This window comes from Neurospora crassa, linkage group IV, assembly GCF_000182925.2.
Source record: "Neurospora crassa OR74A linkage group IV, whole genome shotgun sequence".
NCBI classification, from domain to species: Eukaryota; Fungi; Ascomycota; class Sordariomycetes; order Sordariales; family Sordariaceae; genus Neurospora; species Neurospora crassa.
Genome location: NC_026504.1, coordinates 2,197,084 through 2,212,790, shown reverse-complemented (window position 1 = coordinate 2,212,790; position 15,707 = coordinate 2,197,084). Strand labels below are relative to the sequence as shown.

Genomic DNA, 15,707 nt, shown 5'->3' with positions numbered 1-15,707 from the left:
GCCTCACAAGGATGATGGCAGCGTGGGGGGGGGGGGGGGGGGTCCGATGGCAGAGTGGATTGCAGTGATAAGTGGCTCCCGTCTCGACAACAATTCCATCCAAGTGGGTGTGTGGGTTCCCGGCCCCTTTAGTCTAACAGGTACAGCTCAGGAACAAACTTGGCGATGGGGTCCAGGCCTAGCTATGATGACGGCATCTTCTTTTGAGTCTCAAATGAATGCTGGGGAGTGTCAAGCATAGTGTAGATATCTCCGAAAGCGCGATAGTTCCGAGGGCAAGACTGGGGATTAGACGACCTCTGACGCGAGTTAAAAGAGGTATGGACATTTGACAAGGTCACCAGTAAGGAAAAGGAACTGGAGTGAGTTCGGACTGACACAAGTCGGTGCAAATCGATACATTCCGTGCCAACTTTAGTCACGGCACATGCGGCTGATTTAACGAAAGTAAGTTGTCCAGCGCGCTTGTCTTGCACCTGTACTATGTACCTAGCAACTCCCGTCGTCGGGTCATTTGAAGAGGCAGTTCCTTGCTCACTTTATAAAGTCACTTCAGTTGTATCGAACGTCCTGTTACAGAGTGAATACTGAGCTGACCTAACTCAGTCCCGTCTTCATAGGCTGAGCGACGGGAGTGTCCATCGAAGGGAAGTTTGCCCGGACACTACCTACCTACATACCTCTCTGTAAGTAACAGCCCCAGGGTGCAGAGACACCGTCCATGCGGGCGGCTCGAGCTCCAGGGCGTCCAGGCCCCCCGGTCCTTTCTTATGTAAGGCTAGAGTAGTGAGCTAGCGCGGGCTTGGCGAGATACGTAGCCCCACGTGACCCTTGCCAACCACCCGGACTCGCTCACCGTCTTTGCCGGTTCCTGGATTGTTCGGGGCCAACTGCTTCTCTCTACCGCTCTACCGCTCGTCGTGCCGTGCTCGCATTTCCTGACCGCCAACATTTTTAGACCGGCAGTATTTTCACGTCGCCATCCATCGCAGGAGACCCCTCCCCCGGCCCGCGCCAGCGCCAGTCGCCAATCGCTCACCGACAAGCAGTCGCCAGTCTTTCTTCCTAGATGCCCCCCGATTGTCCAGCCGTGCAGTCTCCGGCACAATGGGTAGACGGCCGAATGCTCTGATTCTGCAGTATTTCGAGCGAGGCCCAAAGCTGCAGGACCAGAGCAATCGTTATCCTCATACTTGTAAATCGTGAGTTGCGGTGACCGACTCTTCTCTCCCAGTTAATGTCAACACTGTCGTCGTCATTGTTGTCGTCGCTCTCCATCGCTTTGCTTTTCACCAGTCTCCAACCCTCCTCCTCTGAGCCCCGACCATGTCGACGACCACTGCTGCCGCCCATGATGCTTCTGATGCTGATTGCTTCCCACTTCACCGACACAGATGCGGAGAGCACTTCCCACGAGGCCGTCTCGACAGCTTGACAACCCACCTTACCAAGAAATGTCCCGCCATTGGCGAAGCCGACCGTGTTAATGCCATCTTTACCCTCTCCGGAATGAGCCATGCTTCCCACCGACTACAACAAACGCAGCACGCCCAGGGCCAGGTACAACAGCCCTTGCAGGTCCCGACCCAGGTCAATGGCGTCAATGGCTCTCCAGTGGATCTTCCCATGATACAGCGCGACCTCCAGCGTGATTGGACTGCTCTCGGAGTGCTGGCCGAGGTTTCGAGGCAGATTGACATGAGCGAGAAGAACGACGATCGCGTCCCTCTACACCCAAATGTCTCGTCGGGTACCGTACTAGGCGCCGCGACCTCACAATCTGTCGAACACTTTGTTGTGCAGGATCAAGGAAATGTAGAGCATCCACATCAGACCGACGAGCATACTGTTTTGGGCGAGCAACCAAAGCGTAAGTTGCGGGCGTCTGGCTTACACCGCCTTTGTTATCTTTGCCACCGGAGACTGACAAGTTGGTCATTACAGCCGAACCAGTTGCACCGACAGATGAAGAACGAGTTCTCACCGCCGAAGAGAGATTACACGAGATACTACGGGTGGAGGAAAACGCCAATGCCGACGCCGCCAACATATCGATGGCCGCAGCTGCCGCTGCTCGACTACACCATGGGCTTCTTGACCCTCAGCTGCTAGGGCAAGAAGCTGCCGCCGCTGCCGAGGCCGCAAGTGCGACTGCCGCTGCCGCCGCCGCAGTAGCGAGCAGTCTTTCGGCTTCCGAACAAGCCCACCAATCCCACCAAAGTCCGCCCGAAGTGTCGCCATCTATCCCCGCGACTACGCCCTCCCAACCCTGGGGCGAGATCACCTACACGGCCGATGCTTTCCAAACAATGCCGGCTGGCGACTCTGTTCCTCATACAACGGCATCGCTTACCAAAGGCGGGTTCCGTCTCGAGACAACCTCCAAAGCCCGTCATTCGCGAGCGAGGTTCAATGCGACAAGGAGAAAGCAGGTTCAAGAGGTGCGCAAGATTGGCGCGTGTATCCGCTGCAGGGTTTTGCGAAAGACTTGCTCCCCTGGAGAACCTTGCGACACATGCCGCAAGGTCTTGTCACCGCGTGTATGGCGTTCTGGTTGTGTACGTACCAAGTTCTCAGAGCAGCTCGATCTGTACTCTGCTGGCGTTCAGATCGTCCTAGCGCAAGGCAGGATCAACACTTTCAAGCAAGCCATGGTCCTTAGCAACCACGGTCTAGTTATCGAAGCGTGCCACTTCCCGGAGCTTTCTTCGCATTTGCGACTTCAGGTTTTACAGCGTGATGGGATCAGGGAAGCAGACGGAAAGGTGACCACGGCAGTACCGTCAGATAAACCTTTGGATTACCCAATCATCATGGTTGACAACGACACACAAGACGTTCCTGCCCGTCTCGAGTCATATATGCGTGAGGTTCTTCCAGAGCTCATTAAGCGGGAGCCGTCCAACTTCATGCAAGTTACACTACAAACCGCCCTCGAAATTGCAAGCACGACCAACGACGAACTACTCAAGAAATCTCTCGAACTCTGGGGGCTAGTGGAAATATTGGATAGAGAGCGCCAATGGACAATTTCGGTAAAGTCCACTCTTGACGATACCGTCATCAGTCACATTAAGGAGGAGACCCACGAAGAAGTTTTCACCACGATTTGTCTGCAGCTCGCGGCGGCAGCAGAACGGAAAGCGGCTGCTACAAGCAAAACCCTTCTTACAGGCATGCAGAGAGTGCTGCAAGACAGCAAAGTCAAGATCGACTTCGGCATGTACTTTGCGACCCTGATCCTGTTGAACTGTGTCGAGAAATCGACGTGGGCTTTCAAGGCCTGGGAACAACCCAACCTGAGGACGATGTGGCCATTAGAAAAGGACCCAGGAAGCTTTGCCCAGCAGGGCTATGTCATCGCCGATTTGCTGCGGATGCTCTTGACGATCCGTAAAGCCCTCCCGCGCACAGCTCACCGAGAGGCGGATGGCAAACTGGTGACGGAGGAACAAGATCCTGCTATCAAAGCGTACTTTGAAGCAATTAGTCTCAACTGTAAGATTGCCAGTGACACTTTTTCCATTTTGGGTTTGTTGATTTTAGGCTAATCGGTTCCTTTCGTGTTCCAGTCATCCAAATTAAATCAAAACAAGAGCAACCAGTATTCTCTCCTACTGATCCTCGATCCTTCGAGTTCCTCTTTTCCTCGACACTGTTACTCCCAGCGACGGAATAAGTAACTCCTATTTGTTAAAATGGTCAATCATGTCAGAAGAATAAATGGCATTCAGTCAGCGTGCTCAACATGTCGGCGCGTCTGAAGCCATGCAGATGACGAATGTATCTGGCATTCACATCCTTCTGCTCACCCCACGGCTTCCCTAGTACTCTCAAGCTGCTTTTACGCAGCACTTGAAAGGAAAGCAGTTCCTTTTCTATTTTGATACCGGCGTTACGCACACTATCACGAATTAGATGTCATGGGTGGGTGAGATGGGAAAAGTTCTCACCCTCGGTCGGTCGGTGTTTCATCATCAATTTAACAAGCTTAGAGATGGGAAGCGGGCGGCACAGAAATCAGGTTCGAGTGAATCTTCATCACAGACATCAACGGGCATACCTTATGGATGTTCTTTCTTGTTTTTACTCTGTGTGTTTTTTTTTTTTTTTTTTTTTTTTTGTTCTCGATAAAATCTTCACGCGGGAATGGGATTACGTTTTGATAGACTAAAATACCCCTGTGGTTTGAACAGTAGGCAGTTTTCGTACTTATAACATTTAGTTTAACTATAGTTTCTTCCTCCTTGTAATACATCAAAAAGCCAAATCTAGGAAGTGAATCAAGAGGTAATATGCAGCGTTGATATGTAATATATACTGATGATGTGTGAATTAACACAGCCAGCCAAACACCCGCGAATATAAGAAGAACGCCATGCTGTTAAGGAGACACATAAATCTTAATTGCCATTCCCTCCTTCTTGCACCAGCGCCTGCCTTGATCCATGCTTTTCTGTCTGTCTCATTTCCATTACCACTGAGCGCATCATACAACATCCTCCATCAACATCCTATCCGCGTGCAAAAAAAAAAAAAAAACCCTAGCCTTGATACCGAGAATCGAACCCCCAAGAGCAACAGCCCCATGAATGACATCTAATGGATTCTTCTTCGTACATTCTCCATAAACAACACATTATTGTACCCATCACATTACCCATTACTAACTTCCTCATCGTAATCCCCATAGCCCATTGGGTCTTCAGCGAGTCGCGAAGCTCTCCAAGCACATCCTCATGCATTGGTACCAACTTCACGCTGCCTCCTTACAATATAATAAGTAATCAGACTCTTCGGATCATCTCTAACGCCCTCCCTCTTCACCGCATCCCAAAACCTCTGATCGCCGACCTTCGCATGTAGTGCCACACACAATTGCACAGCATCCATGCGCACCGCACTATCAGCGCTTTCGAGGCACTTGGCTGCCAGCCCAGCGAGTGTGTCCAGTTCCTGCTCAGTGGGCGTGAACGGCGTCGAGGAATTTGCCGAGCTTTCGACCACCTCCTTGAGGACGTGCATTCCCATACTCAGGGAGCGAGCAGCCGTGTTGTGTTGCTGGTCCTTATCAAGCAGTGCTTCGCGGAGCGTGTTTGCCAACACGAGGGTAATCTCGGTAGGGTCACCTAGGGTGATGAGCTCGTCGGCGAGCAGTTCCATTCCGCTGACAATGTGGGAGCGGCTGTCGTAGGCGGCGCGGGCGCGCAGCAGGCTGTCGAGGCCGCGGGAGACGTGGGGACGAAAGTTTTCGCGCATCTTCTTAAGGAGCAGCTTAATGGTGGCCAGGATTTGGGCCTTGACGTCCTGTTGCTTCTCGGCAGGAACGTGGGGGATCTCGGAGGGGTGGGCTTCGAGAAACTCGAAGAGGCCAGAGAGGAGGGCGTTGAACTTGTCGTCGGTGAAGATGGCGCCACCCTTGGGATCGCGAATAATGCCCTGCAGCTTACGGAAGCCATGGACGTCGAGGGACTTGGTCTCGACCTTGGAAATGCCACTGTCGAGGAGGCGCGAATTTTGCCTGGTACGTTCAGGGGAAGAAGGAATGGGGATTTCGCCCATGTCGTGGCCGTTCTCACCATCGTACGATGGCTGTGGCGGCGGGGAAGTAGCAGCACCCTCGTTTACCGGCTTCGGTTCCAAAACAGGACTGGTATAGGTGGACTGTGGTTGGGTCTGTCCTGCAGTGTATGGGTCCTCATACACTTGGACAGACCTGTAGGGGCTATCAGGTACGATCTCAACGGCCTCAATGGGCACTATAGCAATCTGCGGTTGCTGTGACTCTTCCGTCGGCGACGGGGTCTTCTGAGTTGGCAGCACAGAGCCAGGTACTACCAACGAGAGCTCTTCGTCTTTGGATGGGCTGCTCTCGGGCAGTGGTATTTGAGCAGGGTCTGGCATAACTCTGGAAGGCGAGGCGATTACGGATGATGGAGGCAACTCCGGCGCTAGAGGTGATCGGGGAGAACGAAGACCAAATGCGCTGGTAGGCTTTGTTGGACTAGAAATACCGGAAACCGGAATTGGAATGCCGGACTCGCTGCTATTCGTAGAATGACCTTGTTGTGGCCTAGGGATCGCCTTCTTCGGGGAGATGACGAGTGTCTGCGTCTTTGGGCTTGTGACGGTCTTGATCCTAGGTTTTGAAGGCGGGCTGGCTGGCTCGGCGGGAGGTACTTCATTCCTCACCGAATATGGACCCGCCGTGGCCGGTCGAGCGGCTACTTCAGGCCTTCTCTTGCCGGGCCGCATCGGTGCCCCCGAAAGCCCCCCCGAGCTAGCACCAAAGGCTGATTTTGTTGGTGCCGGAACAGCGGACGCTGTGGAAGCAGAAGCGACGGATGCTTGGGAGGTTGATGAAACATTTCTTGTCGTCCCCACGGGAGAGAAATGAGCCATGGCTGAACCGGGCCGTGGCGGCTGGTTTTTCGACGATGCCATGGCTCTCTTTTGAGCAATAATGGCATCGCGCACGCTCGGCTTGGGAGCCCCCATGACGCTCTTGGAGAGACCCATGCCAGGGCGGGCTCCTCCTGTCTCAGTCCTACTGTGAGCATTAGGGTTATGAGGGTCCTTTTGGAGCAGCTTCTGTGCGGTCAAGTCAAGCTCGTTCATTATGTGAGTCGCTCGGGCTGGCCATATCCCAGAGAAAGTCCAATACGTTGCTCGCATCTTTTCTCTGACGCCAGGGTTTGCATCGGCCAGGCCCTTCTTGATGCATTTCTCAATCAGATCTAGGCCGCCAGTGTGTTCGACCTGGTTTTTGTGATGAGCCATTTTGGTAAGCATCGTTGTGAGCCACTCAGTGGCATAGAGCCTCGGCTGAACGTTCTTATCTTGACAGGCCATCCAGATGTGCTGCATAAGACGATTGGTATAGCTGACCTTGCCAAGGATGGTGTTGATTGTGGCATTGGCTTGCGCAGAGGAAATCTTTTTTGTGGCTGCGCATAGTTTGACAAATGTCTGCATGAGAATTTCCACCATCGGATCCATACCTGGACCGTAAGCCGTCGCAATGTCCTGGACAAGAGCGCAGCCTTCTTTGGACAAGCTGGTTCTGAGGGAGGTGACCGCTTTGATGATGCCATCAAGTAGCGCTCGAAGCGCAGCGAGAAAGGAGTCGTGGAAGTCCGAGACGGCGTTCCCAGCAATAAGTCTCCTCAGTTTGGTCATGCTCTCCTCCCGCTTCAGCCAATTCTGTTCTGTCTCCCTTCCGTCGAAGAACATGTGCATGTCTCTGAATATATCATCCAACTCACGTTGTGTGTTCACAAACTGTGGCTCGACCGGCTCGGGACGACTATCCAATCCTGGCGTAAGGGGGCGCTCAGACGCGAGAGTAGGCACGCTGGCGGATAGGTTGGTTCGTATGGAGGCGGGCGCGGGAGCGCGTGTGGGCATCACCGGCTCGTCCAGGTCCATCATATCGTTTTGGTGGGAGGAAACGGAGGAGGATGGATTGTTAAGCTCCTTCACGATGACTTGCTCGATTGCAGGCCTCACCTTGAAGTTCTTGAGCTGCCTCTTCAGATCCGACTTGGCGGTATTGGGCGCATTTTTGAAGAGCTCAATGACGGTGGTCTTAGCCACGTCGCGGACTGATCCATCGGCGTCTTCAAGAAGCTCCATCAGGGTCGGAACGTAGGCTCGAAACTGTAAGCCTTGCTCTTGGTGCGTCTGTAATAGCCAGTGCATGCTCATCTCCTTCGCTCGGGGGTTCTTGCCAACCATGGCAATGTTGCGCACAGAGCGCTCGACGTCAACGGGCGCGACCTTATAGAGGGTTGTCAATGCTTGGACGGCGATCTGGCGAAATTTGTCCTTTTGGTCGCCAAGCTTGTCGACAACGACGGGGAGTGTGTGCGGCGCCTCCTTGGCCAAAAACTTGGGATCCTGCCTAGCCAAGCGAGCAAGCAGGTGGTTGAGCGTAGTGAATCCGGCATTAACGAGAACGGGGTGTTGTGCGGTCGAGGCAATATGGAGCGCTTCGAAAAGCGGCGCGAAGCATGTAGCGGGAACATTGTGTTGCTTGATGCTCGTCTTTACGGCGGTGATGCGGTTCGCTTTGGCGTCAACAGAAGCATCGGTGCGCAAGATGGCGAGCAGATCGGCGACCTGCTCATCGGTAATTCGTTCCGCCATAACCCTCCGACGGAGAGGTAGCGGCTATAAGATTTGCGCGTCAAAATCGCCTGGGGTACAATGTTGGCGCAATCGAAATCGAGGTCGCGCGATAGAAGGTAGTAGCAGGAGGTGATAATAGGTCGAGGGTCGGGGCGAAGCAAAACAGGAGAAAAGTTTTAGTGGGTAATCGCACAAGCTCGAGCTATTAGTAAACAACTCGTGCAGGCGGAAATGAGGGCGCGTGTCGGACCGGAGCTGTCGTGCAAAACTGTGGAAAGGGCGTTTGGGCCGAGTGGCGCAATGAGGAAAGGGCGGTTTTTTCGTATTTCCTTTTTTCTTTTCTTTTTTCTTTTTTTTTTTTTTGAGCAAAGGAAAACTATAAAAATAGAATGATGCGCAGCGAGTTGCGACAATACGGAATCCGCTGGATGGCCTTCAAAACACAAGGTGAAGTCCAGGATTTGCAATCGTGGAGGTGAATCTCGGCAGGTGCTGTGTTTGTAAGATAGGCATGGAATACCATGGACCCCTTCGAATGACAAAATGATGGACAGGTAGACGTATGTAATCGTACACGGGTGGGCCCGGGATCGAGTGTGGCCTGGATTCGTCAGAAACGGCGCGGACGGGAGGTCCTTGTGAAATTTCCCCAATTTCCCCAGGCGCGCCCAATCTGCGGCAAAACAGGGGGGCTCTCCGGCTCTTTTGCCTGCCCACCCGACATCTACCTCTACGCAGTACCACTGCCCCTTGCACCACAGAGTAGTGAGTCGCCCACTGTCGCAGCGGCGCCCTCCATGGTTGCCCCGCGCTCCCCACGAGGGAGCTCCAGGTTCTTCCCCAACCATCGGGTCCCGTCACGGCGGGGCCGAAGCTCGGAAGCTCCCGAGCCACCAGGGGCCATCTCACACGGCACCCTGTGAACCGGTTCACCGTTCATCTGGGGCCAGCCAGCAAAACGAACACTCTTTGACGTACACTACAGATTTTGCACCCTTAACTCCCCGTGCTCTCCACAACCAAACATTCACGCTCTTGTTTCCCTGGCCGTGATCTACCTTTTATGCCTACCATGACCGTCCGCTCGCAGATCGCTACCGAGCCCGCACCGGCCGCCGCTGCTGCCACCTCCAGTGCCGTTTCGGTTCAACCGACCCCAGAGCCTTCCCGTGGTTTTCAGGAGGGACAGGATCTGGATCATCAAGGGCAAGGGAAGGACGACAAACATGACGATCGCGATCGAGATACGCCCAAGTTCCCACATCCCAAGCTTCGTCTCGAAATCCGCGATCTCGACCATCCCGGCGCCGTCAAGTTCCTCTGTGCCGTTAACGCGAGCTCGCTCCTCTCCGATGCCGTCAAAAACGTCCAGCGGCTCTTGTACAGGTCGCCAGCAGACAAGCACACGACATGTCCGCTGACTCGGTCCGTAACCGTTATCTTGCGGGACATGGCCGGCGTGGCTTATACGACTGGGGTAGGATACCCTTTTGAGTTCTGACTGAGACGCCCTGCTTTCTCCCTGTTTCATTTGTCTCTGCCTTTACATGTTTGTGTGATGTTGGAACCATGCATGTGCCTACTGTAGGATCGATTTCAGTTAGGTTATACCTTCTTCTCTTTTTGATTTTTTGTTTCTCCCCCAACCAGGCCGAAGCCAACAGGAAAAAAATTATAACTATGACCGTGACTGGAAGCTAAACCCAAACCCACACAAAGACCGACCTCGACCCCGACCACAAGGAAATCCACTTCTCTCTCTCCTACATCGCCGCCCACATCCCCTCCACGCCACCCTCTCGCCTGCCTGCCGAAATCACCGGCGTCCTCACGCACGAGCTCGTCCACTGCTACCAATGGGACGCTCACGGCAGCGCGCCGGGAGGACTGATCGAGGGTATCGCGGACTGGGTCCGGCTCAACTGCGACCTGAGCCCGCCTCACTGGAAGCAAGGGGACGTGAAGATCGATGATCCGTGGGATAAAGGGTACCAGCACACGGCGTACTTTTTGCAGTACCTTGAGGGCCGCTTTGGGGAGGGGACGGTAAGGCGCCTCAACGAGGCGCTGAGGAGCACGAGGGAATATGAAGCTAGAGAGTTTTGGGTAGGTGTTCTCGGGGAAGAGGTGGAGGAGTTGTGGGGGGAGTATTGTGGGAGTGTAAATGACGATGATGCGAAGGGGAGTAGCTGACAGGCGAGTGCGAGAGAGCAGGGACAGAGCGATATATTTACAAGCTAGCGATGCATCCGGCGATTACCCCATAGCCATTCCAACCACGAGTGTTTTGATTGGATATGGCTGTCTTAAATGCGGCGTATTGCATCCATCAAAGTGATGTTGAGCTACAACAAAATGTGGATACTATCGTACTACGTCTATAAAGTTTGCAGGCTCTTGATGTTCGTGAGGACTTATTGGAAATACCCTCTCCACTTAATTGTCGTCCAACAAACATTACCCAAAATCAAATAACGGTCCAACGAATTGCCCAGACACCATACATAAATAGGACCCATAACCTGTGTAACGCCGAGCCCAGATGCCGATAATGATCCTAATGGTGAATTTCCAAATAGCAGAGGATTTGTGACGTCTGATACGCTACAGAAGTCGGATAGATTTAAGCGTGTTGTGGCTGATGAGCAATTTCATCAGTCTCGCTAATGACACTGCCAACATCAGACCAACTGCCAGGAGTGGCGATACCATCATCGCTGTCGCTCAAGTCATCAAAATCTTGAGCCCTGGAAGAGACCGCGTCGGAGTTTTCAATGTGCTCTCCAGAGTCCGCTAGGGACATGGTGTCCACAGGCGTGAGCTGCCCTGCGCTGACCATCTCGGCTTCAGACATGGGCTCGGTCGGGGTGACGGGCAATGGCGAGTAAAACCCGGCGTTTCCGGAGGAGCCTTGTGCCCACTCCTGGATAGAAGCATAAGCCGTAGAACGATCATCCTGCCCAGCAGTCATGTACTCATCCACATCCAAATCGCGCTCGAGGGTGTCGGTCGTGCTGCGGACCGTGGTAGGGGTTGGGGCTCCGGACCGCTCGTGGTTGTCTTCCGACGCAGTGACGGCTGCCGACTGTGAATTTGTCTCGAAATCAAACAAAACTTCATTAGGTGGAGCAGTGACTGAGACTCTGGGCTCCGGCGAAAGGGTACGGGAAACGGGCGATTGAAGACCTGTCGGAGTGGCGTTGTAAATGTCTGACCTATTCGATACCATCTCGTCTTGGCTAGGAGCCATCAAGCGGGTTTCCTCGTCGACCATGTTGATACGTTCGTCTAGCTCGATACCAAACTCGTCACTGAAGGGATCCAGAATCATGGCGGCAGTCAATCCACGGACACCGGGGGCGGCAGAACGGCCTGCTCCACGGCGCCTAAGCGCATCATTCTCAGTACCCCTGACATCGGTGCCCGTGTTGTAAACAAATGTCCCAGGCCCGGCTGTCGTATCCTCACTAAGGAAATCGTCAAAGCTCGAGCCGCGGGTAGTAGAGGATGTTGGTCGGTGTGTAGTAGTAGTAGTAGTAGCAGGTTCGCGGCCGGATTCCCCCATCATCTCTGCACGCTTGGCGTTCCAGTACATGAGTTCCTCCCGTTGCCTTCGCTTGGTCTCCTCATCGGCGTCAACGCCAACATCGGCACGAGACTGGTAGAATCCGTGTGCATCTTCGGGACGATTGAAGCGGGGGGTGTTGGGATTGCGGGGTCGGGAATCGTCAAACTCGTCATCCCAGCCTTGGAAGGCAAGGGCGATACGTTGGCGGATGTCGTTGACTCGGCGTCGCACCTCGGGAGACTCGTAGATGGCTATTGCGGCTACGGCGGCTACCGATACAGCAATGATGCCAACTGAGGCGATAGCAGCAGCTTGGTTAATAGGCGGCATCCTTTCAAACGATAGTGTGTGGTTTGGCCCACGAACGGGCTTGAAGAAGGTGGTGCTGCGAGAGAATGATGAGATATCGATATGAGGAGAAAGTGGAGAAGTCGATAGGTCTTAAGGTCGTGATTGAACAAGCTCCTCTGATTTACACAGGTCGGCGGAGAAGATGGATAACTTCAACGACGAACTGGGGGCACGTCGGGAGGAGAATTCTTGAAGGCTAAATGAAGGCAAAAAAAAAGAGGAAAAAAGACACAGCACTGGTCAGGAGGCAGCCGACGATGGGTGGCATGAAGAGAGGTGTGAAGATCAAATCACTGATTCGAAATGGAGCCCCAGGCAGCATCTAGACAACGCACGAGGGTGCAAAAGCTTGCGCGGCAGCCAAATGAGTGCTTTTGCCACCAGGGGCTCTCTCTCGCCGAGTCCCGCGCTGATGGGTTAGAATCAAACAGGCGAGTAACAGCGGGTGTTTGTAGGTAATGCAACCACCAGCGATGCCCACCCGTTTTCGCGGGGTGGACAAGGATGTGAATGGAGCTGGGGGAGCACAGGAAACGGAGCATAGGGATAGACATCTTACAAACACGTGAGCGTGTCAAGGTTGTCGGTGTAAACAGCAACGAAGAGCAGACATGCGAACGAAAGTAACGGATCTCACCTTGTCCCGCAAGAGGAAGCGGCATGTTGAAGTCAGGTCAGAACTTGGGGGCCCCTTCCAATTTCCAGATGTGGCCACGGTACCTAGATGACGGATGAATCGATATGGATTAAGATGACAAGAAAGACGACAGAGGAACGAGAAAGATCGATGGCGGGAAAGCCTTGGTTAAGTTAAAAGGCTCGGGTGAATCAAGAACAGTCAGAAAGGTACTGGCCGGCGGGTTTGAGGTCCAGTCATCATCATGATCGAATACAGAAACCCACGGTCTGACCCTTGAAATCCTGTTCTGTTCTAGCAGGGGACCAGGGCAGGGCAGGGCTGGCTCTCGTCTCCGCCCCCGTTCGCAGCGCAGCGGGCATCAATCGTCAAAAGTCCACCCTGCGCAGTGCATTGTTTGGAGGCAGGCGGTGTTACCTAGAGGCAGTGTACAGACAGGTATGTTGCCGCAACCCGGACCCCATCCCTATATGGACCACGTCTTGACTTGACTGTCCATGTCTCGAGTTTCGATGAGTTGAGGCATTCTTACGCTCTCACAACGAGCGGCGGTCTCTAACCGAAGGCCTGATTTTGGCCGTGGGATCTTTCTCCAAGTAAGGACCTCGGGCCCACAGAAACCAACCAGTGATTCACGAACAGCGCAGCATCGAGTGCCGACTGGAGGGATAGAAGGCGGCTTTGAGCTACAGTGCTTGGATGTCTCAAGTCCAACCCAACCGCCCAACCATCAACAACAGCTCTCCGGCGCGTTTCCCGCCATTATCAAGAAGCCTCTTCTCGAAAACGATGAGAAGACCATTTTTATGGAGACCTCCTCTTCGCTTTGAAATTCTGGCACCGTCAGCTAAAGAAGTCTTGGCTAACTACCTACCCAGCTGTGCGATTCACAGGGGTCCATCCTGCATCAAATATGAAATCTCATTCTCACTGCCGGTAAAATACCCCCGAGGATTTCAGCCCTCGCAAGCTCAGTTTTATAGTGTATATTTACCTACGAGCCAGGCCGCTGAAACGTCCGGTTGGAGGGTTGATGGTTTTCCGGGCGGTCCACACGTGAAAACCCGCGCATACTACCTCTACTGCGTACATACCTACCTAACCAGCTGATTGTTGCCGCGCGGCATTTTCGGGCCCAAATTCCCACTTACTGCATAGAAATTGTCCGCACTGGTCAAATATACTTGTACAAGTACAGAAAACAAAGGACGGGATAAGATTACCAAGCTATGGACAGTTCAGTCTCATCGCCCAAAAGCGTTTCTAAGAATCCAGATGGGATGCTATGCCGACCGCCGGATCCGATAGACGGAGCCTGGTGGCCCTTTAGCGCCGGGAAACCACGTGCTACCTAGGTAGGGAGCGAGACAGTTCGTTACTGGTGACGTTCAGCGCTGAGAAGACTGGCGGAGGGGAAGCAAAGGATAGATGCATGCACATAGGGACGGAGTCCAGAAGGATGCCAAAGTAATGGTGTGTAATTCTACAGATTTGCGGGGACAATTGTATCGCCGGAGACGAAAGTGAACGCTTGTACATTACGCTCCTAGCGTCCCATCGGTCAGCACAGCCAAGAACTGTTTGTCATTTAGACTAGGCCTTTGGAGATCCCTCCAGGCACATGGCTATCATGTGATGATAACTCCTCGCAGTGAACTCTTCTAATGTAAGGTGCCAAGCCTCCTCTGCTGTGTACTTCAGGTGAGATACGATATGTACGTCGAAGACAGTCTATGTCGTTAACGCCGAATTGAGCCATGGCTCCTCAAGGTTTTTTTCTTTTAATCTGCTCATGGTCAGAGGCCCAGCGAGAGAAGAAGGTATCAACGAAGCCAAGCAGTAGCAGTGACACAAGCCAAGGGCCAAGCGGTGGCACGGAAATGAACGACTGGGTGTCAAGGTGATCAGCCCTCTGATGGAGGAAAAGCATCTGATACGGGTCGACAAGACCTGCAAAGAAGATCAAACGATGCGAGCAGACATGGATGGCGCCTCATCGTGTTATGCCGTCCGTCGTTACCCCAAACTGATCGTTACGGCAGCCAAGCAACTGGTGCATATTTGTGTACCGTACCCGAAGTCTCGGCACTCAGGGGTTTTGTTTTGTTGAACGTCTCATCCCAAGTTTGACAGCAAGCTCGTGGATGTCAATTATGTATGCGCACCGACAACCTGTTTTACCATCTATACTATCTCTGCAGTCTTGGCGAACATCACCACTTTTGGTCACGTTGATGAAAATGCATTCTCTTCACGGTCCCTTGCCCGGAAACCTGAAAAGAGCGTGTAGTCATAGAAGAAGCCTTGGATACTCTCAAGTTCACAGTAGTGTAAGAACCAAGTTCTCTGGTAAAAGAATGGCCAAGTTTTGGATCATCAAAATCTGTAGTGGCCTGCGCGTGGTGCGCATCATTCTGACATGAGCGAGGCAAGGTAACAATTGCCAGCAGTTTCGTGTTTTGCACAATACGGTTTCTTTTCTTGGTACATACCTCGAGGTTTGTCCATAATTTCCGGAGTGACAACCTCCACAGTTACTGTTGTGATAGTGATTCCACTCTTCTTGCCTGAATCATCAACATCATCACAGCGGAGTTCCGACCATGAGATAAGCTTTTTATTAAACCATATGCAATGGGGATCCATTTCCCATGGATCCCCGACGAATAGCTAGCGCCATGCATGCGACTGGATCCGTAGCATTGCTACCGCAAATTCGATGGTGGAGATCAAGATCCGACAAAAACCGGAGCGGGATATCGGAACTCGAGTTCACCGCGCACACAACTTGATTTCCCTTTCTGGTACGCCTCTAGTGTAGAACAGTCGGGGGTTCGGCACGGGCATGGTGAAATGGCATAACGTTGGTGGTCGGAACAAGCGGATAGACCACACTTGAGATCCGCTCAAGTCGCCATCACATCCATCCCCCGAAATTCACAGCAGGTTTGTGAAGCAAATCACCAATCAACAATCAACACTCATCAGAGAGTCCCCGCTTTTGTGAAATCCACGGAAATT

The 15,707-nt window shown here is 53.0% G+C and overlaps 5 protein-coding genes across 9 annotated transcripts; 3 read left to right on the top strand and 2 right to left on the bottom strand.

Moving 5' to 3' along the window:
* The first annotated feature begins 912 nt into the window (after window positions 1-912).
* On the top strand, window positions 913-4,169 carry NCU07692. 3 transcript variants are annotated; one of them, XM_011395957.1, is made up of 4 exons: window positions 913-1,202; window positions 1,395-1,870; window positions 1,945-3,498; window positions 3,573-4,169. In XM_011395957.1, the coding sequence occupies exons 1-4, from the start codon at window positions 1,108-1,110 to the stop codon at window positions 3,677-3,679; spliced, it is 2,232 nt and encodes a 743-aa protein (XP_011394259.1). In that variant the 5' UTR covers window positions 913-1,107; the 3' UTR covers window positions 3,680-4,169. The 3 variants fall into 3 exon arrangements, with proteins under 3 accessions (XP_011394259.1, XP_011394258.1, XP_011394260.1); XM_011395956.1 differs by lacking the exon at window positions 913-1,202 and having other exon boundaries at window positions 1,272-1,870; XM_011395958.1 differs by lacking the exon at window positions 913-1,202 and having other exon boundaries at window positions 1,272-1,870; window positions 1,945-3,506.
* A 43-nt stretch (window positions 4,170-4,212) lies between these two features.
* On the bottom strand, window positions 4,213-8,689 carry NCU07693 (stu-1). Its single transcript, XM_957186.2, has one exon. The coding sequence runs from the start codon at window positions 8,146-8,148 to the stop codon at window positions 4,738-4,740; it is 3,411 nt and encodes a 1,136-aa protein (XP_962279.1). The 5' UTR covers window positions 8,149-8,689; the 3' UTR covers window positions 4,213-4,737.
* Window positions 8,690-8,881: 192 nt separating this feature from the next.
* NCU07694 lies at window positions 8,882-12,445 on the top strand. Of its 2 annotated transcripts, XM_011395960.1 has the most exons (3): window positions 8,882-9,607; window positions 9,850-10,236; window positions 10,345-12,445. In XM_011395960.1, the coding sequence occupies exons 1-3, from the start codon at window positions 9,194-9,196 to the stop codon at window positions 10,369-10,371; spliced, it is 828 nt and encodes a 275-aa protein (XP_011394262.1). In that variant the 5' UTR covers window positions 8,882-9,193; the 3' UTR covers window positions 10,372-12,445. The 2 variants fall into 2 exon arrangements, with proteins under 2 accessions (XP_011394262.1, XP_011394261.1); XM_011395959.1 differs by having other exon boundaries at window positions 9,850-12,265.
* NCU07695 lies at window positions 10,303-12,914 on the bottom strand. Of its 2 annotated transcripts, XM_011395962.1 has the most exons (2): window positions 12,687-12,914; window positions 10,344-11,991 (listed from the first exon to the last, which is right to left on the bottom strand). In XM_011395962.1, the coding sequence occupies exons 1-2, from the start codon at window positions 12,709-12,711 to the stop codon at window positions 10,754-10,756; spliced, it is 1,263 nt and encodes a 420-aa protein (XP_011394264.1). In that variant the 5' UTR covers window positions 12,712-12,914; the 3' UTR covers window positions 10,344-10,753. The 2 variants fall into 2 exon arrangements, with proteins under 2 accessions (XP_011394263.1, XP_011394264.1); XM_011395961.1 differs by lacking the exon at window positions 12,687-12,914 and having other exon boundaries at window positions 10,303-12,621.
* Window positions 12,915-13,458: 544 nt separating this feature from the next.
* Window positions 13,459-14,340, top strand: NCU16777 (hypothetical protein). Its single transcript, XM_011396083.1, has one exon. The coding sequence runs from the start codon at window positions 13,476-13,478 to the stop codon at window positions 13,794-13,796; it is 321 nt and encodes a 106-aa protein (XP_011394385.1). The 5' UTR covers window positions 13,459-13,475; the 3' UTR covers window positions 13,797-14,340.
* The last annotated feature ends 1,367 nt before the right edge of the window (window positions 14,341-15,707 follow it).